This window comes from Mytilus galloprovincialis, chromosome 3, assembly GCF_965363235.1.
Source record: "Mytilus galloprovincialis chromosome 3, xbMytGall1.hap1.1, whole genome shotgun sequence".
Lineage (NCBI taxonomy): Eukaryota > Metazoa > Mollusca > Bivalvia > Mytilida > Mytilidae > Mytilus > Mytilus galloprovincialis.
This window is the reverse complement of record NC_134840.1, coordinates 59210595-59235064: the sequence shown is the minus strand read 5'-3', so window position 1 is coordinate 59235064 and position 24470 is coordinate 59210595. Positions and strand designations below refer to the sequence as shown.

The following is a 24470-nucleotide window of genomic DNA, read 5'->3' as shown; positions in this document are numbered from 1 at the left end:
TTTTTTCTCTCATAATAACAGTAAACAGATTCACAACAATGTCAATTTCAAGAAAGCAGACAACAGTTAATTAGTCAATAACAGTACAGCATCAATGATTTTGAATATATGCCACTTTTAACTAAAATATAAAGGCACAGAACCAGGACCGTTTTTCTTATCACCAGCACAGCGTCAGGACAATTCCGTTTAACGAACTTGCACGACTTTTGCAATATAATATTGTTGTAATATACTTTGCATGGTACTTATGACGCATCAGAGAAAAATTAAGCAACAAAACAGTCGTTTTATTGCTGTTCTGATACAATGTAAACAAACCCACCAGCACAGAATCAGGACCCACCAGCACCTGACAGGACCAAATCACCAGCACAGAACGTTCTCTCGCAGGACAACCATACCCACCGTGTTAAATGTCCCAATTGTATTGTCAATGTTTCAATCTGGTTGAACAATAGCTACAGGTAAACGGTAACACCTATAGTCAACTCACTGTAACATCAAATAAATAAGTTTATTTGTGTAGTCTAAAGTTCAATTGAAACTAGATACAAAATTCAGGGTGCTTTGTTTGTAGTTCCTCAGAAAAATGCTAGGATAATTTCATACATTACGGAAAAAATATTCAAGTATGTAGGAAAACAAAAGTTTTGGTGGTTCCTGAGAAAAATTGGATCAATATTACATACATAGATAGAAGGAGATGTGGTATGAGTGTCAAGGAGACAACTCCAAGTCACAATTTGTTAAAAGTAAACCAGTTTAGGTCAACGTACGGCCTTCAGCACATAGCCTTGGCACACACCAAACAGCAAGCTATACAAAGGGCCCCAACATTGACTAGTGTAAAACCATTCAAAAAGGAAAACCAACAGTCTTATCTGTATAAAACAATGAGAAAAGAGAAACAAGAAAAAGGCTAATCATTCACATCAACAAACCACAACCACTATCAACAGGTTCCTTATTTAGGACAGGTGTAAACAAACACAGCAGGTTTAAATGTTTAAACAGGCGCCAATCTTCAACCTAACCTAAGTGTTTCATCACAACATAAAAAGATACACTGCAAAATAGCCCTAATGTTTAATACATAGAAGTATGTGGTTAACAAGAAGTGGATGAGCAAAGAAGATGAAAACAAATCAAACAGTATATATGATGCTCATGTAAGGCCAAATACCAAATTTCAGAGCAAGTATTACATTATCTTTTTCCCCATTATTTCTGAATAAATTGATTTGCAAAGTGCAGCTGGATACAACCCCAAAGGTCCAACCCTGAACAGTTCGTGCAAAAATGGACACAATATTTGGGCTTAATACAGGTATGAATTTGGATTGTAGTTACAGTGACTTGACTGTTAGTGTTGCTCTCCACCAATTGCAACTCATTCAAAATTTTGACCAAATTGCAATTTGTTTTATAAAATCAAATTGTTCAACTGGTCAGAAATTTGAACCTACTGCTGTAGAAAACCACAGCCAAGTCATGAAAGTGCAAGGTGATAAAATAAAACATACTTACAATCCTATAAGACTTTAACTCCACTTTAATGATGTTGTGACAAAATTAGTTTTTCAGTTTGTATAGTTATATTATATTCATTTCCATGCTGAAGGGGAACTGTTTATTTTGAATTACTATTAAATTGTCCAAACTAAGCTTTCATATAGTTTTTCTTTCTAAAAGTATTCTATATTTATAAGAATCAGACATTATGCGAATTACAGTGCTTATCCAGTGACCTTTTGGGTATCACAATAGCAATGGCCAAAACAGTTTACCAAATTGCAGTTTGATTTCTTCTCCCACAAACTGATCAACTGGTAAAATATTTTAGCAGATTGCTCAAAGTGAAATGTTGTTAGTATGAAGTGAGTGCTGTTAAATCAAGAGTAATACTTACCATCCAGATCCAGTTAGTTGATATCTTTGTCATTCTCTTCAAACACAATAATGACTTACTATAGTACGAGTCACTGAATAAGAAGGTCTAATTTTGACATGGAAACTTCCATCATAAATAGATTTTATAAATAAATAGTTCAAACCATTGTTTTGTAGATGTATATTTTATAGCTTTGTCTTCTAAGACAAAGTTATTGTGTAATTATGATTCGTATAATATTTTCTATACAAATTACTGATCTGCTGGCATTAAAGGGAAATAATTTTTATTGAGTTATTGTACATTTAAAAATTAATCAATGATACCAGGCTTTTGATTTTGCCTACATTTTTTTCAAAATTTTAATCATCTTAAAAATAAATTTCATTGTTTCTTTTCAAAACAGAGGATACCAGTTTAATAATTATAAAAGTAATGTTACAAACAAATTAAATGAGGAAAGTTGATATTTGTCAGACAAAAATTGTGACAACATTTTGCTTTTTTTCAGAAATGTAAATTATTTCCCTTAAATGGTCGCAGATCAGTAATTGCTTTAGAAAAAAAAATCCAAATTACAATTATGCACTAACTTGTTGTTGGAAAACGGAGCTATAAATTATAGACTTACAAAACAATGTTTTGAACTATTTATTTATAAAATCTATTTATGATAGAAGTTTCCTTGTCAATATTAGACCTTCTTATTCAGTGACTCATACTATAGTAAGTCATTATTGTGTTTGAAAAGAATGACAAAGATATCAACTAACTGGATCTGGATGGCAAGTATTACTTTTGATTTTACAGCACTCACTTCATACTAACAACATTTCACTTGAGCAATCTGCTAAAATATTTTACCTGTTGATCAGTTAGTTGGAGAAGAAATCTAACTGCAATTTGGTAAACTGTTTGAGCTATTGCTCTTGTGATACCCCAAAGGTCACTGGATAAGCACAGTAAAACATTTCATATTCATACAATATGTGTAAAATTGCAATATATGTTTGTAGGAAGTTTCCATGGGGGAGATAATAACTTTTCTTTCAAAAAGTCTTTATTCAAAAGAATAATAATTTAGGTTATCTCCCCTGAAAACTTATCAATAGCATATTGTTATTTCACACATATTTTACTGAATATATGATGTTTTATTTAAAATGATATCTGATTCTTATAAATATAGAATACTTTTAGAAAGAAAAACTATATGAAAGCTTAGTTTGGACAATTTTATAGCAATTCAAAATAAACAGTTCCTCTTCAGCATGGAAATGACTATAATATAACTGTACAAACTGATAAACTAATTTTATCACAACATCATTAAAGTGGAGTTAAAGTCTTATAGGATTGTAAGTATATTTTATTTTATCACCTTGCACTTTCACATTTTGACTAAACAATTTGTTCAAAATTCTGACCAGTTGAAGAATTTGGTTTAATAAAACAAATTGCAATTTGGTCAAAATTTTGAATGAGTTGCAATTGGTGGAGAGCAACACTAACAGTCAAGTCACTGTAAATATTTGACAAATAACAGTTCTTACAAAGAATAGCTGTAGTCAAAGAACTTAGAATTAGTTATATGATTTGAATTTGTTAATTTTTTTTATTTTTTTGCTTTTGTGCAATCCACTTTGATGTTGTGAATTGATCCCCCCAAAACAAAATTAAAAAAATACCCCTCACTTTTTTTTCTTTTTTTTGTGCAATACACTTTGCTGTTGCAGCATGACACCCCCCAATCCTAACCATTCCTTTGTGGTTTGGAAACTTGTGGCAAAATTTCAGAGTGATCTATACACACGTACAGTTCAACAATTTTTTGTCTGAAAACTAGAAAAATGCTTATTTGGGCCCCATTTTGGCCCCTTATTCCTAAACTGTTCAGACCATAACCCCCAAAATCAATTCCAACCTCCCTTTGTTTGGTTGTAAACCTTGTATTCATATTTCATAGATTTCTATTTACTTATACTAAAGTTATTGTCCAGAAACCAAATGTCTTTGGACAAGGCTGACGATGACGTGATACCAATATAAAACTGCAAATTTTTTTGCGGTCGTATAAAAATGCGAAACCACATAGATTTATAGCTCTGGGCACTGGCTCATAATAAATAGAGGATATCATATGAATTTTTCAATATCACATCCCTATCAACTCAAGACAACAATATAATTCAAAGAGCACTGCTTGAGGGATTATATGGGTGTAGGGTTGATACGCCATGTGAAAATAAAAAAGCCGTATCATACATGTACATATACTTTATCATTTTTACTTCACATAGATGTTTTTTTTATGTTACATGACGTCAAAGCTCTAGAGATTAATATATTGGTGTCTTGGGTTGATAATACAGACTTGATTTTGAAAAAGCCATACGCTATTCTTTGTTTATTTATAGTCTTACCAGGCAAGACATACTGTAGAAATCCTGAATAATGAGACCAGACTAATCCATGGGCAACATTTCCAGCAGGCATGATGTCACCAATTGTCTTTGTTTCTGCAAGAAAAAATCAAGAAAAGCTATCTTAAAATCATAGAAGATTTCACACTAAAAATCTCCCTTCAGCTCTTTTCATTTTATTTAACCAATCTACTATCTTTTAACAGCATCTAAAAAAGAATCCTATGCAATTATTTATCATTCAACATTCAACTTTCAACTGTATTATATTTGACCTGAAGAAAGCAAAGGGATACTACTAGTGTATCCTTGTTTATTTTTGTATTTGCATGCATGTACAGTTTAAGAATACTTATAAAACTGATGTGTTATAAAATAAAGTCAAGTTTTGAAATTATTTTATGTCTCCCTCACTTACAAATCTAGACACTAAATGATAGAAAACTCTTTACTTTATCTATCATATTCTTATATTGAGTGGTTAGAAGAGAAGACAGTATTATAAGGTGACCTAGGGGAGGTCAACACCGACACAGACGGACGGACATAGCCAGCTTTGACACGACAATATATCCTATGGTAAATTCCTAGTAACTAACTAATACAGTATATATATATATATACAAGTTTATTAACACAAGTTTATTAACAAATGTACATTACTTCCAACATATAGACGAAGTTAGCTACAAAGTTTAAACATATAAACTTTAAATACAAGTCCTCCAGAATCTTACTGATTCAAGACTTTAAAGGGGCACTAGCTGCCAAATTCATGTTCACGGATTTGACTCAAATGCTCATATTTTATTTATAACAATGTAAAACATTTTTCCAAACTCAAAAGTATAAAATAAACAATTTACAGGAAATGGTTTCAAAAAGATAAAGCTTTGTTTCGCGAAAATTTTAGCCAAGACGCCATCTAATTAACTATTAAGTCGACCTTCTATGACCATATAAGCGATGTAAACATAAACATAGATATAAATAGATTAAGCAACACATGCAATTGGATTTTTATAAGTCTGTTAAATTTTGTATTATAGATTCAAAATTTATGTTTACCGTCGTCCTTACCATTATAAGAATGACTCTTTGTGGATCGAATCAGTTAATCAAATTATTTACCTTTGTTTCACTTTCAATGTTGACATTCTTTTCCTTTAAATAACCGTACACGGACATTGCATGCGTTTTTCTATCCCTTTCTACGAGGTTAGATTGGAGTTCACATGAATACAGGTTTAATAAGGTTGAGTTACTCACTTGCAAGTGAATAATTCATTATCAATGTTTATTAGCTTAATTTGACAAAATTGGATCATTTTAGCTGATAAAAGCAAATTATTATTTCACTATTTCACTTTCATTAATGATTGAACAAAAAATAATCATACTTTTGATTTTTTATAAATCTCGTAGATAGTGCCCCTTTAAGCAATACACATCCTTACAGTATCACAGCTGATACACAATCTCCCAGTTGCTTGACCAATTGAAATTTATCGTAGAGTTTAATTACTTCATCTCTAGACAAACAAATAGTCATAACTAATTTTATTACCCTACACACCAAGACATCCTTTCTGGTCTTAATCACATCTGATGGTTCAACTTTAACTGCAGATAATAAAACTAGCCACTTGTCAAATTAGCTTGCGTCATTAATTTTCTCTGTACACAAATAAAGTTATAAAGGCAAACTAACTAGAGGTCAAAACTTACAAAACATTAAAATATTACAGTATGTCAAACAAACTAAATACAACATCATTCTAAAAATAAGTTACGTATCTTCTATCTTATTGAATCAGAACTTATCCTGATTTTATGTGACATGAAATTGAATACTTTAACAGTATTGACAAAAAGAATGTAATTCAACAAGCATTCTGTGAGTATTTCATGGCAATACATAGTCCCCTACAGATGAAAAATTCAATATCTTCAAGCATGACTAAAAAAAGTGAAGAAAACTGATTACTTGACTGATTTTTTTTATGTCCAAGGACCATAACTCTGCACAAAATTTTCAGACCAGAACTAAAATCAGAGACGACAGATAGACGACAGATAGATTGCAAACTTAAAGTCTCCTTGATGAAGTCAGTAGGGGACTATTATAATGAATAATTTGAACCTGCTTTCATTTTGCTGAAAAAGAATTTGTATTGTATGGAAAGCTAAGATTATGCTTTGAAATATTTTTTTTTTATCTAATCAGTATAAGTCAGGCTTTTCCCATGCATCATTCTAGGATGCCCTTAAATTCACTTAGCTAAATATTTTCCTGTCATGATTTGATCACACTCTCTGTATGAAATACAAATATTTGTCTAAAGAGAAAACAGTACTATGCAATATCTATATGTAACTTATTGAAGGACATCAACTGGGCCTAATGACAAAGACCTTAAACATAAAAGACTAGGTTCATAATGCACAAACCTCGTAATCCCTCCACTACTTCTCTCACCCATTCATCATTATGTTCATCAAAGTGTATTTTACGAGCTTCTTGAAGAACTGCAATATGTGGAAGCTAAAAATAATTTAGTTTGAAATGTTATTTACCATTCAGAAGAAAATGAGGATTGTTTGTAGAGAACTAATTCCTTACATTATTACTGCCAAGTTGGGTTAAAAGTAGTTTCTGTTACCAAGTGACAGCTATATATTAGCTTATGTTGGGCAAAGTAAGATAAAACTATGAATGATTATTTTTCTTCACTTTCAAAATTTGAAGTTATGCTATAAAATTTACTTTCAATGTGCATTTTCTTAGAAGGAATTTATATGGTTCAGCGAATTACTAAAATTAAGGAATCTATCTAACTAGACTAACCTGGATTTTGAGGAATTAAAAGCTAAAACTTTGATGACCTATTTAAAATCTTGTCTTATTGCTGAAATTTTTTTGCTGTTTGCAGTTTCTGTATATTTTTTGCGAAAAGCATAATAAATTACTTTGCCAAGTGCAGCCTGAAATGACTGGAAAGGTCGACCTTAAACAGTTGGTGCAAATTTGGACACAATTTTCAAGCTTGATACTGTCTGAATTTGGACTGTGATAAAAAAAATTGACATAAAATAGGTTTCTGACACAAAATAAATGTGGTGAAAGATCTTTAAAAAATTTGAAATGGGTTAAAATATTTGTATTAATTTTAAATTGAGTATTTCTTGCTGTTGCCCAATATTGTGCTATTGTGCAATACTATGATATTGTGCAGTACTGTGCTATTGTGTAATACTGTGATATTAATTGTGCAATATTGTGCTAGTACTGTGTTATACTATGCAATAGAAGATGTTTTGCTATTGAGCATTTACTGTGCTATTGCACAATACTGTACAACTGAAAATTTCTTGCTATTGCTCAATTCTGTGCAATTGAAGATTTCTTTCTATTGCACAACATTGTGCAAGTGTTTTTTTTTTTGATATGTTGTAATACTGTGCAATTGAAGATTTCTTGCTATTGCGCAATAGAATATACAAAGCCAACATGAGCTTTTTTTGTTAGAGTTTTTATCAAAAGCAACTGTGGTAAAACTAAAAAGAGCTAGAAATCAATACCATATTATATACCTGAGACTCTTCTATTTTATGAAGTAACAAAACAACTGCAAGTCTGTTAGTCCTCTGAGATTTCTCCAAACTAATCAGCAGCTCAAATGAACACCATGAACTGCCTAAGGAATTTTCTGAGATAAACAGCAATGTTTTATCTGCTTTATCTACCAACCCTGTAATGGCTGGTAAGACATGTGTCCCTGGTTGTAAGTCCTCCTCTTCATAAATATTTATACCGTTATCTTTCAGCTTTGGAATAACTACATCATTTACAAGATGACGGTCTTCAAATTTATTGCTATGAGATATGAAGTATCTGGAAGGATTATCTTCCATCCTTTTACTGAAAATAAAAATACAATTGGTGCTTAATAAGTATAAACCAAATTAGAATTTGTTTTAATAATGTTGTTTTACATGAAGACCCTGGTATAAACAAATTAATTGCTTCTATAATTTTATGTGGAACCTTAGTGTCTGTTTGTCGTTGTTTTTGCTGTTAGTATTTCACAATGAGATTTCTATTATTTCTTCATTCTGTTAAATTAAACTAATTAAAACTAAGTTTATACAGCAAGTTCTGACCGAAAAAAAAGATTGAATTTTTACTGTTGAAAGTTTATAACTAATAATTTTCATCTGTTAATTTGTAAAAACAAGAACTACATGTAAAAATGGTAGTTAATCCAGCATTGGATTTAAATACCACGATAAAAATAATATCTACATTGTTGGCAAATATAACATTTATTTATACATGCTACGAATAAAGATGAAAAAATCTGTGAGCCTCGCTTTTGGTCCAGTTTCTAAATCTTGTACAAATAAATTTTATATTTTAAGACATGCACAAAAAATTATATTGTATATATATATTTATTGTGTAATATGACAAAAGCATTAATCATCGTGATCATTTATATGATCATAAAAAAAGGGTCCCCTCCCAGTCCCACCACTGCAACCATCATAGTAAAAATAAAAATAGCCTTTTAAGAAGTCATACATTTGATGGATGTAGATTAATAATTGAACTAGTTAGAATCCTGACAGGATCACAGGACTGTCAGGAGTTTGAAAGAAGCTCTACTGTGATAGTCGAGTTTGGTACATATGTATATTTGTAGGACTCTAAAGTGCGATGGTACTCTAAAGTGCAATGGTTGCGCTAAAGTACGGTGGTGCCTTACGCTAAAGTGAGATAGTTGTTTGTTTGCTAAAGTACGATGGCATATCACGTTAAAGTGCAATTGACCAAAATGGTACGATTATTAGGCTTAAAACGTGAATGTATTGGATGTTAAAGAACATGTCCTTTTGCAAAAGCTAGTAAGCTAACTTGTATAAATATGTGATAGGCTTCATGATTTACTGGTAGGCTTATATCATTGTTTCTAAATTTATAAGACCGACCATGTTTTTATTGTTAAAAAAGTAATTTAGGTGTCACCAAATGCTATATTTCCTGGAAATAAGTTTTTAACAATTTGGGCATATTAAATATTTGGATCATTGGTGTAGCTTAACATTCTCACAGTTTACCAATTAAAAGAACATCTCCCCTTACAGTCGTTATTGAAAATTGGAAAGACAAATTTCGTTCATTTTCGAAATGTGTAACATTTATTTGTATGGGCTTTAATTCAAATGCGAGAAAAAGAAGATGTTGTCAAAGTTTTCTCCATTTTTGTAGCAATTAGTTATTTACAAAACTGCAATTAACGTAAAAAGAATTTAAATGAGTATATATTTTGTATCTATACAGTAAACTGCAATAAACGTAAAAAGAATTTAAATGAGTATATATTTTGTATCTATACAGTAAACGGCAGATACAAGTCCTCGATTCTTCCAGCAGCCGAAAAAAAACACACAGATTTGCTTCAGCTGACAAAGCACGGTTAGGTTTAAATCAATTAAGTCATGGACACTTGCTTCCCGACTGCTTGGGTTATAAGTTGTTAATGAAATATATTTTCCGGCATGTACATTTATGGTTTGTATAAAGGACTGTTTACGTCATAATTCAACTGCGTGTCATACTCTATACTTTTGTGGACCATCGCACTTTAGGGAGCTACCATTTGATTTTTATGGGGGGGCTAGGATGAAAAATTTTGTCCTGCATTTTTTTTAGCTGTAATCTCTGTCCTGCCTTTTTATTTTTCACTCTAATCGGTCCTGCCTTTTTTTTTTTTAGTTTATCCTGACTTTTTTTTACCTAAATTGTCGTCCTGACTTTTTTTTTTTGCAAGTGTCACATCCTGCCTTTTTTTTTACTCAAAACTCCTGTCCTGCCTATTTTTTTCAAATTTCATCCTAGCCCCCCCATAAAAATCAAATGGTAGCTCCCTTAGACCATCGTACTTTAGCGTCCCCATTGCACTTCAGAGTCCGATATATTTTTAACCCGTTATTGATAGGATTTCAAACTCTCGTGATTATGATCTGTGGGAATTTTCACTTACCTTTTTCTTCTTCCAGGTAAAGAACAATAATCAAACGTTGTACATATATATGTGGTCCCGAAATTGGAAACTTATATCGACTATTGGGCAAACTTTTAGTCTACCTTTGTGACGCTTTCTCAGATAATAATGAACATGATGAAATAATGCTTCCCAGCTTTCACTTTGAAATAGTTGCTGGAATTACCAGCGCATAGGTTTTTCTTTTTAACTGTTCAAAACGAAAGTAGAGCAGGTTCCCACATATTCAAGAGGAACCAGATCTAGGAGATACTAAATAATGAATCAAGTACGGATGTTTCGGAATTATGTTTATTTACGATAAAAGGTTGATTTTATGAACAGCAAATGACCACATGAATGATATTTTTGTCAGCACAGTAGTTTTGTTTAAAGGACTTGCAGGATGCATCCATCATTTTGGAAAGGGGGAATAAATTAATTTCATAAAATGGATCAAATTAAAAATTTTGGTCGATTTTAATCTACCTTTACCAAGGATTTGTATAGTAAGTCTTACTATACAAATCCTTGCCTTTACAAAAATGGTGTCAAGAATAATAATAACAAATGTTATCAAAACATTGACATATACATATATATCACATCAAATATCTTAACATAACAGAGCAACACAAATCTTTTATAATTTGACACTTGGGTGCCATGTGAAATTGACAATGCAGGTGTACATGTATAACCATAAGACTACATTTTGTGTAGAATCAGGACCATCATGTTACCTTGGTCTTTGACCTGGATATTGAAATTAATTTTAACGACATTTTGTTGTCCAGAAGAGAGATTTTATACTCTGACATGCTTTTTAAATTGGGCACATTGTTGCACCTCAAGACAAAGTGTCATGTATTCTTGAAGATGGCATTTGACCTGCACATAAAGGTCAAATGAGTGACGTTTAAGAACAAGTTCTTGTACTTTTTAAACATATTACAATTCTTGTTTGCCTTAACATACCTGATTAGTGCACAAACAAGTTTTGAAATCATAGTGCACCAGAGTTTCATTAAATCATGGTCCTCTCCCTAAATCATATACCTTCATTGTAAGAGAGCCTTTTGGTGGTCTTGGACTGTTTTTTGCTTTTTGGTCAAGTTATTGTCTCTTTGACACATTACCCGCTCACTCCTCAATTTTATAGACCAGCTATCTCTATAATATGATAATTTTGGCTTGTGATCCTAGACAAATCCTTTCTTTACATCCCTGGTGTAATGGGGAATAGAACTTTATCAATGTAAAGATTCAATGATTCCACAGACCACTTGAATTTGCAATACACAAGAATGTAAACTTCTTTTTATCAATTTAGATAATTAGAATAGATTTAAAGGTCCTAGTGAATAAACTATACAGAGAACAATACCTGTTGTATTTGTTCAATGGGACAAATGAACTGCCAAAAGTTTAAATGGACAGGTAACTATCAGGTGAATCTGTGGTAAGGTATAATTGGGTTAGCAATAATAGATTGTCAATAGGACATATTATATCCTCCTCATACACTATAGGAAATTTCCATGTAAAGTGAACTGTGAAATCTGGTGAAAAAAAGAATTTATTTGGCATATATTTTTATTTTATTATTAATTTGACATCATAACCAACATGTATATGTTTGATGTAGATGTGATCACATCTTCTTAGCAAACTAATTTTAACCAAAATGTTAAACTGGTATTGTATAAACAAATGGGCACACATATTGGAAAAAATAATTATATCATAAATAACATCAACAATAAATAAATATCTATAAAACAATATACAAAAATATAAAACACTACTTTTTAATAACAGTGGTCCAAGTAATTGATATATGGTAACATAAAAAACATATGCAGGTCCTTTAATCAAGTATTTATAAAAAAATATATAAAAAGGGAGCCCAAAGTTTTTTTGAGGACTAATAATTTTCATTAGATATATAGCACAGATAAGAAAGCAATGCTGTTTGATTGTCATGAATTTGTCTGCTAATCAATATCCTGCAATGCTAAATAAACAAAATACTGCAAATGTGTTGTCTAACCAATCCTTTTCTCCATTATATCAGCCAAAGAATCTTTCTCATCTATAAAAACAAAAACTAATTTTAAATAATTTTAAAATAATCATTGCAATTTGTGTGACTTTAATTTGATTGATTGATTGATGATTGCTTTTAAACAGGATTGATTAAAAATATAAATTAAGTTACAGATGTTAATCTTTATCAATATAAACAATTTGTATGTTTAAAATACATTTAACCTAAAATCATCCATTACAACTAAAAACTGCTATGGCATCAAACAATACAAAAAATAGTCCCAACAAGAATGATGTCCCCAACACAGAAGGATGAAATGATAAAAACAAAAACAAATGATTGACATAATTTGCACTGTATAGCCTGGTCAATTAGAAATGGTTGGATATTAAAATGTTCAATATTTTCAATTCCTGTTTGAATAAAAGTAGTTTTAATATATAATACTTTAAGGCTCAGACTTATCTTTCAAATTTCAAAATCAAGAAACTGCCATCAAGCCAGTGTTTGGATCTGTCAATCTTTTGTATTGTATGTAAAAACAATTTCCTTTATTTCTTTTCTGAATATTAAAAAGATTTCTCCAGCAATCTAAGTTTGCCTCAAAAATATTTATCCTTTAAGTTTTTAATTTAATGAATAAATGATGTTAAAAATAATTTAGGATGTACGTTCTGATGATCAAGATGTCATTTATAAGGATAATAAGACTGCACAACATTGAATTTCTTAATTTAGAAAATTAATCTTACTGATACGAATCAAATGTATGGGAAAACTCACCATCAAAATATATAAATTCACAACATTTGGCTTTTACAGGATCAGCTGACTCCATAAGATTCTTAACAATCTTATAAAAATTGTAGGCTTCTGATAAAATTGTGTCTGCAGTAACTCCAGCAATCCTCCATTCCTTCATCTCATGTAAACATGTAATAGGTGCAGCATATTGTCCAATAAAATATTTGTCCTGTAAAATAGAATAAAATATTGATGTGTATACCATCAACATTCATAACATAAGATCCATCAAACTTTTCCTAATGAAATTGAAATCTTTGTGTCTTTAAAATTTATAAATTTATAAATGGACAATTTAAAATACATAAAATATAAGTGATTTAACACTGTATATCTTATGCTTTAATGGTGAGTTTTGACAAGTTTGAATGTCTCTGGGTATTTTTCTCCTCTCTTTTTCAACTTATATATATTGAAATCAATTTCATTTGAACAAGCTTAATTAAATTTAGTTAAAGTTCAATTCCATCTAAATGAATTATCTATCTACAGGTACATGTTGCAAATCTTGCCAAATGGCATACCGCCATACTCATTCATTGACTCATCTTAAAGTTATAAGAAACGAGTGACTGGTGAAAAATAATGCACATCCAATTCTTGAACCAATGCATGTATATATCATAAACTTAGTCCCTTGTGCACGATTTTATCATTTTTTACGCAAATATATCGTATTATCGTCATTTTTTTTCTATCTGTCTGTTATGATTTAAGGTTCATCATAACAAACAGAATTGTTGAAGAATAAAAAAATGGCCAACTTTTCAATGCCCTCAAAATTATATTATATCATATCCAAACATTGATTTCTAGTTGTTTCCTATAAATATTCATCCCATTTTGTATAATAATCCAATGGCAAAAGCATAAGACGTTATTGATTAAAAGTTATCAAAAAAAGAAATCAACGCTAGATTTTTTCATACACAGCTCTGGGAAAAAAATGGGACGCCTATATACGAGGGTTTCAAATATATATTAAATAAATTTACAATACCTTGGGTTTACATCTATGGGATACAAGACTTGAAAATGTCCTTAGATTGGGATAAATGAATTAAAATGTCAATTTGCGTACCAACATGTGAGAAATCATGGAGGTGGCCATTTTTTTCAGCGTAGTGCAAAAGTTACTTTATCAATATTATTAACCTTTCATAAGTAGGATTATTTTTGGGTAAAATTGATTTTTTTTCAACAAACGGAACGTGTTAGCCGTATTCAATGCACAATCACAATTTCAATTACCATGTAAAACCTAAATTATAAACATGTGTAGCAGTTTGTTTTGATTTGTCTTCGTCTCTACTTTCTTTTTAAAGTTCAATATTCCTACGCACAATTATAATGATGGATTTTTTTATGATGAACAAAATATTATTTAATTAATCATACAAAAATTCACAGTGATATGTTTGTTGGTTGGAAACGATCATAAATTCTATAAATTATCCGTATTTTTGTAGGGAATATTTAGGCGTAGTGATATCCTGATTTTACCGGAAGTTGTTGCCAGGCTGATCACAGATCTTCACAAAGTGAAACCTAATGAAATTTAGTAAAACAGTTATTAATATTTGAAAAACAGATTGAATTGTGGTAAGATAATATGTTTTTTGTTGAAATGCATGGACTGATTACAAAACCATTCATTCGATCTCCCATGAAGCCCATGTTATGTCCGTTGATCTATTGATCATGTATGACGAGGTCATACAATATTTATTGTTATAAATGAATTTTGTTTTATATTACAGCATATACAGTTATCTATTTTACATGAAAGATTAATAAAAATATAATTTAAAAAAAAGTGTGTGTTGTTTTATATATATTTTAAGTTCCACTTTCTATGGAGAGCATCTGGTTGCCATTACAATAGGTTACATTGTAGATAGTTATTTTCAATTTATTTATTGTGGTTTACACAATGGCAAGAATAAAGAAAGAGTCCCGAATATTTGGTTTAGCTCCTGGTAAACACAGAGCAAAACGACAAAGAATACGAGTAGGTTCAGGCAATGTAAAACATGTGTTCAAGTGTACTTTGAAAGAGGGGGCTGGAGTTAGAATTATAAAGAAGCGTAGAGCAATTGCTAACAACAGAATGATTATGAAACTATTAAAGCCAACTATAAAGAAGAAATTCCAGGTGTACAGGTCTGTCGATGGAGTACTCAGAAGTGTTGAAATTAACAATATAGCTGCAACAGGATACAGAATAATCAACTTACAGTGTTTGCAAAAACATGTTTCCGAGATAACATGTCATGCTATTCTTTGTGATAATGCAAGAGAAAAGGCTATTTCAGGTGCAGTTCCAATAATTTTGGAATCTCAGGTAGCTCATTTTGGACTAGCTGTAATTCTCGCTGCCAAATGTACGGGATGTGGAAAAAAATTTCATTTTGAGACTAGCCCCAAATTGTTAAACGGTGGAACACGTCACTATGACATCAATGTCAGAGCTGTGTGGGGTTCAATAGTAAGCGGGAACGGTTTAGCTCATCTAAATGAACAATTGGCAAGCATGGATTCCCCAACTATGGCACAGAACACATTCAGTGTTATCGAAAAAGAAATAAATCAGTGGTGGAAAGTGATGGTAGAAGAAGAAATGGCATCAGCCATAGACTTGGAAAAAAAGATAGCAATAGAAAAGAATAGATATCATGAAGGTGTGCATAATTTTAATACAGTTATTCACAGATATAGGAATATGTGGTGTGAGTGCCAATGAGACAACTCTCCATCCAAATAACAATTTAAAAAAAGTAAACCATTATAGGTCAATGTACGGCCTTCAACACGGAGCCTTGGCTCACACCGAACAACAAGCTATAAAGAGCCCCATATTGAAAAATGACAATCATTATAAAATAAAATTAAAAAAAACTAAACCAAAAAGTGTAATAGTTACATTTGTAAAATATACAAAATGTAGGATAATTATTTAATGGGTGTAGTTGCACTTCTTAATTTTAGACATTAAATGTCCATTGATTTTCATAGGTTTACAACCCCAATATAATAATTATAGAGCGGAACAGTCCTGTATTTCATAACAGTATCCCTTACATGATTGATCGATTTATTATTGTTTGAATAATGTTCATTAGCAACTATAAAATTTATGTTGTAAGAGAAAGATTTATATTTTTTCTAAAGGGGGAGGGGACACCCACTTTTGCTGAAAAAAATAGTTGATTATTAAGGGAATCAATGAAGCATGACCAGAGTTGGCCCCCTCTAAGGCAGTTAAAGGGTCCCTAGTTATGAAACTTCCACTTTCTGCCACTTAATAAGGTTGGTGGACAATGACGATATAATGAATAATAAATTTTTATAAAGAAAATATATCTTCATACAGAGAACTAACCTTCCAGAATGTAAAAAATCACCAAAAGCAAAAGGCCCATTAGCACCTGTATTATAGGGGCCCAAATGAACATTGACAAGTATTTGTTATTGCAATGTATTGGGCTCTACATATTATTTTTTAATGATTTAAAAGTCTTCACGATAAATTTAGAATCTACAGAACTGAATGTCAATTTCATTAAATATTTAGCAACATTTATTATTATGTTGGCCTGTACAGATGATTTTTACAAGCAGAAATTTAAGAAACTTTGGTGATTGGCCAGTTGTTTAGCACAAAGATTGTGATTTTATTTAACTGGAATAAGGCTCCGCAATTAATATGGCCCCTAAAAACTTGTTACATTGGTTATTCAGGGTGCAGAGACCATAGGACTCAGTGTAGTATCAACACATCGCACAAGATTCACATTTGTAACGTCCATTCTGATTTTATATTGGATTAATCCGATTTCATATGTATAAAATAACACTCATGGTCATTCATCCTGTTTTATCAAGAGCTGATAATACACATATATGATTTGATGACACAAGCAACCACCCTTTTGTCAGATACATACTTTATACAAAAATGGTAAATAAGTATTAAAACAGTCGGGAACCATCAAACAGATTAAATCAACCACAGAAAACTAATTATAACTTATTGAACATCCAGTGGCATATATTTCTGTAACTTATTGAACACCCAGTGGCATATATTTCTTGCATATTCCTGGACAATTACAGTATTACAATTTGACCAAGAAATTCTATATCACAAAGGGAATGTTGGGATTGAGTTTGGGCGTAATTGTCCAATTCATGAAGAAATTACGGGCCGAAAAATGTGGAAAAACAAGCATACTAAACTCAGAATTATACACAAGAAACTGAAATAAAAATCAAAGAAGATTAACAAAGGCCAGATGCTCCTGACTTGTGACACGCCAAAATTGCGGCGAGGTTAAACATGTTTATGAGATCGCAACCCTCCCCCAATACATGTACCTCTATTATAACAATACGCACATTAAAATTCAGTTCAAAAGAAGTCCGAGTCCGATATTAGAAGATGTAAAAAAAATAAACAAATAAAACAACAAATTCAATTATACATAAAAAACAACATACTACTAGCAGTTAACTGACATGCCAGCTCCAGACCTCAATTAAACTGATTGAAAGGTTATGTTTTCATCATATGAATATCAGGCACAATCCCTCCTGTTAGGGGTTTAGTATCATACTATCATGACTTTAATAAATAAACATTTCCTTCTAGATATTCCATCCATAACAGTTATTTGTGATGGTGGATGGAGCAAAAGGTCGCACAAGCACTCATATAATGCTCTTGGAGGCGTTGCCGTTGTAATTGGTGCAGAAACTAAAAAAATCTTGCACATAGGTATCCGAAATAAATACTGCTACATTTGCAATAGATGTAACTCCCTAGGAATAACACCTAAAGACCATGAATGCTTCAAAAACTGGACTGAATCAAGTCAATCTATAGAGTCTGACATAATTGTGGAAGGTTTTTTGAAGGCTAAAGATTTTGGAGTCCGTTATATGCATTTTATTGCAGATGGGGACTCATCCATTCATGCACAAATTATGGAACGTGTACCTGTTTGGGGAAAATTTGTTCAAAAGATGGAGTGTGCTAATCATATTACAAAGTGTCTTAGGGGTAATTTAGAAAATTTAGTAAATGAAAATCCAAGTTATAAAGGTAAAGGCAAGTTGTGCAAAAGGACAAGAATAAGAATTGTTAGTGCTGTCCGGTGTTCCATAAGAAGAAGGTCCTCCGAAAAAAATAAAACACTAGCCATCAAAAATTTAGAACACGATATCCGAAATACAACATCACACATCTATGGTGATCACACTAGATGCAATGAAGATTTTTGCAAGGTAAAACAAACTTTAGATAAAAACCACAGTAATGGAGCACAAACAGATGCAGTTGATGATGATAATGATGATGATAATGGTGATGATGACATTTTTCTCCAACAATCGGAAATGTGGACTCAAGGTACATCCTTACAGGCTCAAGAGCAGTCAAGAGGCTCCTACATGCTTTCCAATTCTGATTTACAATCTGGAATGAGACAGGATCTTGCTCTCCTCCTGAACAATGTTGCACGTAAGGCTAGGTCTTTATTAGGTAACTTTACAACTAATTTGGCGGAGTGTTGGATGCATATGAGAACAAAATTTGATGGCGGAAAGATACTTAACCACTGCAATAGAGGATCATGGCATACAAGGTGCTATGCCACTGCTTTAAGATTTAACAAAGGGCCAACTTGGTCTCCAAATGTGTGGGAGCAAGCTACCGAATCAACACCTGGTGCATATTTTGAAAAACTATATGAACAGCGCAAACAATGCATTAACAATAACAATACCACCAAAGACAAGTGCACTATTAAACAAAACCGATGGAAAAGAAAGATGTCATCAATAAAAGAATCAAATACCAAGAAAGCAAAACAACATTATGGAAAAGAATCTTTGCAGGTCGAAACAGATATTGCGTCTGAAGAATTAGAAAAATTAAAAGTTAACTATTTGAATAAAAACATAGATATTCCTGAAACTGAAATCATCAAAATTGAAAAAAACACTACGTCTCAACTATGTTCTGAAATTTGGAAAGATGAAAGAAAAAAACGCATTACAGCATCAAATTTTGGCTCAGTTGTAAAAAGAAATTCAAAAATTAAGTAGCACCATTGATTAAACAACTCCTGTACAGTACATTCAAAGGCAACAAAACTACAAGAATTGGATTAAAAGAGGAAAAAGTTACCATTACTGAGTATGTCAATATTAAACAGAAACAAAATATACACACCAAGGTTGAACAATCAGGACTTGTCATTGACAAACATCATAAATTTTTAGGAGGAAGTCCAGACGGTGTAGTCACTGAAAACAATGCTAAAGGACTAATTGAAATTAAAAATCTAGTTCATGACAAGAATATTAATTTGACACAAGCTTCAATGTCAGTAAAAAACTTTTGCCTAGAAAATATATCAAACAACTTAAAACTGAAAACAAACCATAACTATTACTTTCAATGCCAGGGTTTGTTGAATGTATGCAATTTACCATGGATAGATTTTGTGGTGCGAACATTAAATCCGTATGATATACATATAGAAAGAATATATAAGGACACAGTACTTTGGCAAACCAAGATGATACCTAAATTAACAGCATTCTACCATAATGCTTTACTTCCAGAGTTAGTTTCACCACGCTACAATAAATATCCTGGAATAAGAGAACCTGGCATATGGGTAAGGAAGTGTTTGACACGGTTATTTTGCTTTCTTTTTAACGTGTAGGAATAATCTTCCACATGTACAGTCATGTCCCCCCAAAAAATCCTATATTGTACTTATATATGTGAATATTGATATAATCAAAAGTAACATATATAATAGCTAAATCTTTTTAAGGTGAAGTTTACCTTAGAGAGTTTTGTACTTAGTTTGTTTATAAATATATATATGGAGAGTTGGATGGGGAGTTGTCTCATTGGCACTCATACCACATGTTCCTATATCCATATATTAATTTTAAGTAAAAGTATATATACAAATTTTTAGTAAAAAAAAATGGTTAGTAAATATAGCATTACCAAAGCATTGACTATTTAACTGTTGAAATCCATTTAGTCAAATACTGTAATGTATTTGGAACTGATGTATATGTAGACAGGGGAACAACAATAGTGTTAAAATAAGGCTGATTTTTTTTATCTCTTTATTGATGCATGCAATATAGGCATTCAGAGTTTTCACACAATGCAGAAAATAGTATAAAGCAAGGAGTAATTAATACTAGAACAACTATGCAAATTTTTTTATTGTATAATGTGAATAAAACTGAATTATTTGGCTTGAAATAATTGTGGCTTTGTCCACTTAATATATTAAAATTATGATGGTACCATACATTTTGTTCAGATATTTTGCACAACACAATTAAAATATAGGCAATGTAAAATTTCCTATTGTGTACTGTACAAATTAAAGTATGTTAAAATATTATGATCGACTATTAGAACATTAGAAATAAAAAATCAACAACCAATCAGTAATTAGTTTTTACATTTTCCTTTATTATTTCAGTACACTGAGGTACCATATTTAGGGAGCGCTTCAAGTCAACAGACATCTGGTAAAGTGAAGACAAGACAGAGAAAATCCTTGACCGTTGAAAGTGACACAGAGATAGATGAACCAGTGGTAACAACTACCAGTAAAATTGTTAAAAGGTATAATTATTATAAAATATAACATTATTTAAATGTTTACTAAAAATCAAAAGTAACAGTACATTTTGTATGGTTGAAAAAGACATTGGAATAATGCGAAAGAGTTTTCAAATCATAATTTCAAAATAAACAGACAGCAGCATGGCAAAAAAAATAAGTTATAAAGACAACTTCTCACAAAACACAACATAGAAAACTAAAGGCAAGCAAAACCAACCCCACCAAAAACTGGGTTTGAACTCTGATCGTCTTGCAGGGTAAGCAGATCCTGTTCCACATGTGGCACCCATCATGTTGCTATATTTACTACAAACCTGGTGCTATGTGTAATTTAGTCGGTTAATTTTCAGAAAAAAAGGATTAGCATCAAGTAGAAAAACAAGTGTTTTGGATGAAAATATCTTACTTATAACTATACAATAAAGTTTCAATAAATTTAAGGACAATTTTCATATACCTCAGGTGATTAAAAGGATAGTTATGGCCTACGTATACACAAATTAAAGTTGTCCCTTATCAGTGTTAACACATATAAATGTTGATTTATTATATTAACAAAAAATGCCATCATCCCATGTACTTATATGATAAAAATTGTTATTAAAATTGTTAGTGAAGATTAAAAATAATTAATTTTTCTTTTATTTTCAGATCAAAACGCAAATGTTCTGGACCAAAATTTGTAGGGAGAGAAATATTACATGAATGGGTGGAGGAAAACAGCAACAGAAAGTGGTATAAAGGCAGGGTAATTTCTGTAATCCAGAATAAAGATGGAGACAAAGATGCTGTATATGAAGTTCTATATGAAGACTGTGATGAACCTTATGAGATTGATCATTTGTTAGAGGATTTTACAAATTCCTCTTTGAAATTGATTGATTTATAGATGTAAGTACAATATGATAATTTAATGTGCACCAATAGCTTCATGAAGATGTTTTTCTCACAAATAATTTAATTCTACAACAATACTACAAAAATATCAATGTCTGAGCTTGATCTAGATAATCAAAAAAATACTCCAAACAAAGAAACAAGCAATATTTCAAATATAAAATGTATATGACATTGGTGGTATGATTGCCAGAGAGAACAATATAATCAAGAAACAAAAAACTATTGATTCAAACAAACTATGTTCAATGTATGGCCTTTTGCATGGAACAAATGCACATAGTTCATAATGTTTTGCTAACTGTTGGTATACATACTTAAATTTAATATGTAAAAAGGGAGGTAATAAGCATTAAAAATTATATTTTCTGATTTTACCCAAAAAAACAAGATATTTCCTTTATCCAATGATGTAGTTCATTGCTTTTGTAAAATACCGTTCAATTTAAGCACCGACCAAGTTAACTTTCTAACTTCATTTATATTATATAACATTTTACCATTAAATGATTTTTGAAAACATGCTTTCCATACTTTTCCCAAAAGTAGTTCCAAGATGGAAGATTTCATATATTTTTTCAAATAAAAACCAAACACTAACATTAGAATTTAATTGAAATCAAGCAATTAATGCATTAAATAACCTTGGTAGCACATAGATATAGTTACAAAGAATGTTTTTGTTTATTTTTCATAGTTTTAGAAGACAGAAGATATACAGGGCATTTTTTCTACTAAAGGACTTACATTTGGTACTATATTACTTTTGTTTGACATTTTATATTTAAATCAATGTGACAATATGATAGTAATGACCATGACGAACACATTGATATGTAATAAGTCATAAATTGTTGAGCAGAAATATTTTTAAATATTTTTTTTTTATTTTTTCAAAAGTTTGTTATGATGAACCTTAACAAATATGGCTACTAATTAAATACCGTGTTTTGAAGCCCAAGTTTACCGATTGTCACCTTATAGTAAATAATCAACAAAAAGCATGCTTATTTAGCACGTGTTTAACATATGCAATCAGGTACGGTAAATGTTTATTTTAATGACAGATTCATGCGTATTGCTATCACCGGATTTTTACGAGGAGGGTCACGCTAAGGTCACTATGCATACGGAAAATATGTCGGCGAATTGCATCCTGGCAGCAAGCAATTAAAAATAAGTAAACCTCTTCTAAATGTGGACAAATTAAAGTATTTTCCTCAGAAAAAAAGTATATGTACATAAGTTGTATAATGAAAACTATCAATTTAGTTTTAAAAAAACATGTGCATATTTTTTTTTAATTTGAGGTTTCATATGACTTTAATATACAAAGTACTGATCTTAACCATGACATTCTCGACACATACATTCTCGACACAACTCTATATATTTGAAAGAGGGGATTAAAACCTAACTAAGCTTTTGACTTTGACCTTGGAGGCAGGCATCTTCCTGTAATTGTGAGCATCACGAATACCCAGTATCATTAATAATCTCCATGGCATTTAAATGTTCAATGCTAGACACAATGAACACAAATAGATAGAGTGACAAAGTGATTCCTATACATCTCCTGTTTCGTTTCATTAAATGGAATATTATAATAAACTGAATTCTGTACATATGCAGCTTTTTCCATAACATTATTTATGTAGGAATCATATTTTTTCAAGTATTGTATTTCATTATTTTTTTTGCATCAGATAGACATATTGATAGTTACCAGAAGCAGATTAAGGATTTGAAAAGAGAGCACCAAGGCAATCTTAGGAATGGGAAGTATTAATCATTTACGGGCCAAACCCCTGAATTTGCCTTTTGAGTCTAAAACATACCTGGTAATCTGTGATAGGCCTCAATAAAGATAAGTTTTCTATGCCATAAGTAATGATTTAATGCTTCTAATTAGTTATATAGTTGTCAATCAAACAATGTTAATAATTTCATATACATACACAAGCATTTAATAATCAGTTATCATATCATTATATTCTACCCTGTGTACCCACTGGTCACATTCTGTTTCTATCCCAATATTATCCTTCCAATATTTAAAGTATGAACTAATGTATGAAAACAGACTTACCGGTTGATCAGTAATTTTATATATTTGACAAGAAAACGGTCTACTTGAAGATCCACCAAAAGGATGAATATCAGGAGTAGTTGTAAAATTAGTAATTCTGTCATTTTTGTCTTTCATCACACCTTTAGCATCACAACTCTTTGGTATAATAATAAACAAAGTTTCAGGACATTTATAATTGCTGATATCCTTTTTCTTAAAAGACTGGTCAATGTTTTTCAAGGCATCTATAAAAAGAAGAAAATACTGAAAATCATCAATTTGAAAGAATCTTATCTGAAAAGAGTGAGGAAAAGCTATACAACAGAAAAATCAAAGTCTTATATGTGTGATATGCTTAATGAAACAACAATCCAACATTACAAAAAAATCCTACACCCCAAAAACATGCAGAGGTCAACATGCAGTCTTCTACAACTATGCACACTTTGTTTAAATAAGCATTGAATAATTTACAAAGACAATCAACGATCTCGATCCACATAATATTTTCTAAAAATAAAGATCTGTAACAAGAGGCAACATCTGGCACTGATAATGCTACATAACACACAGCCTTATGCTGACATACTGACTTGCTGAAATATTTTATGT

At 31.1% G+C, this 24470-nt stretch overlaps 2 protein-coding genes and 1 long non-coding RNA gene across 4 annotated transcripts in view; 1 reads left to right on the top strand and 2 right to left on the bottom strand.

Annotated features, from left to right (window-relative positions):
- Window positions 1-10601, bottom strand: part of LOC143068475 (uncharacterized) — a 34278-nt gene extending 23677 nt beyond the window's left edge. The window contains exons 1-4 of the mRNA XM_076242567.1: window positions 10365-10601; window positions 7912-8239; window positions 6769-6862; window positions 4318-4413 (exon numbers count right to left, since the gene is read on the bottom strand). Of these exons, the coding sequence (XP_076098682.1) occupies window positions 4318-4413; window positions 6769-6862; window positions 7912-8232 (511 nt within the window). The 5' untranslated portion in view covers window positions 8233-8239; window positions 10365-10601. The remainder of the gene's footprint in view (window positions 1-4317; window positions 4414-6768; window positions 6863-7911; window positions 8240-10364) is intronic.
- A 1104-nt stretch (window positions 10602-11705) lies between these two features.
- The window catches only part of LOC143068472 (uncharacterized), a 28601-nt gene continuing 15836 nt past the window's right edge, over window positions 11706-24470 (bottom strand). For both annotated transcript variants that reach the window (XM_076242566.1, XM_076242565.1), the window contains exons 10-12: window positions 23877-24103; window positions 13201-13390; window positions 11706-12459 (exon numbers count right to left, since the gene is read on the bottom strand). In XM_076242566.1, coding sequence (XP_076098681.1) covers window positions 12413-12459; window positions 13201-13390; window positions 23877-24103 — 464 coding nt within the window. In that variant the 3' untranslated portion in view covers window positions 11706-12412. The remainder of the gene's footprint in view (window positions 12460-13200; window positions 13391-23876; window positions 24104-24470) is intronic.
- Window positions 14672-22707, top strand: LOC143068473 (uncharacterized). The gene is made up of 4 exons (XR_012976178.1): window positions 14672-14823; window positions 20745-20890; window positions 21542-21781; window positions 22485-22707. It is a non-coding gene; the product is annotated as an uncharacterized LOC143068473 (long non-coding RNA).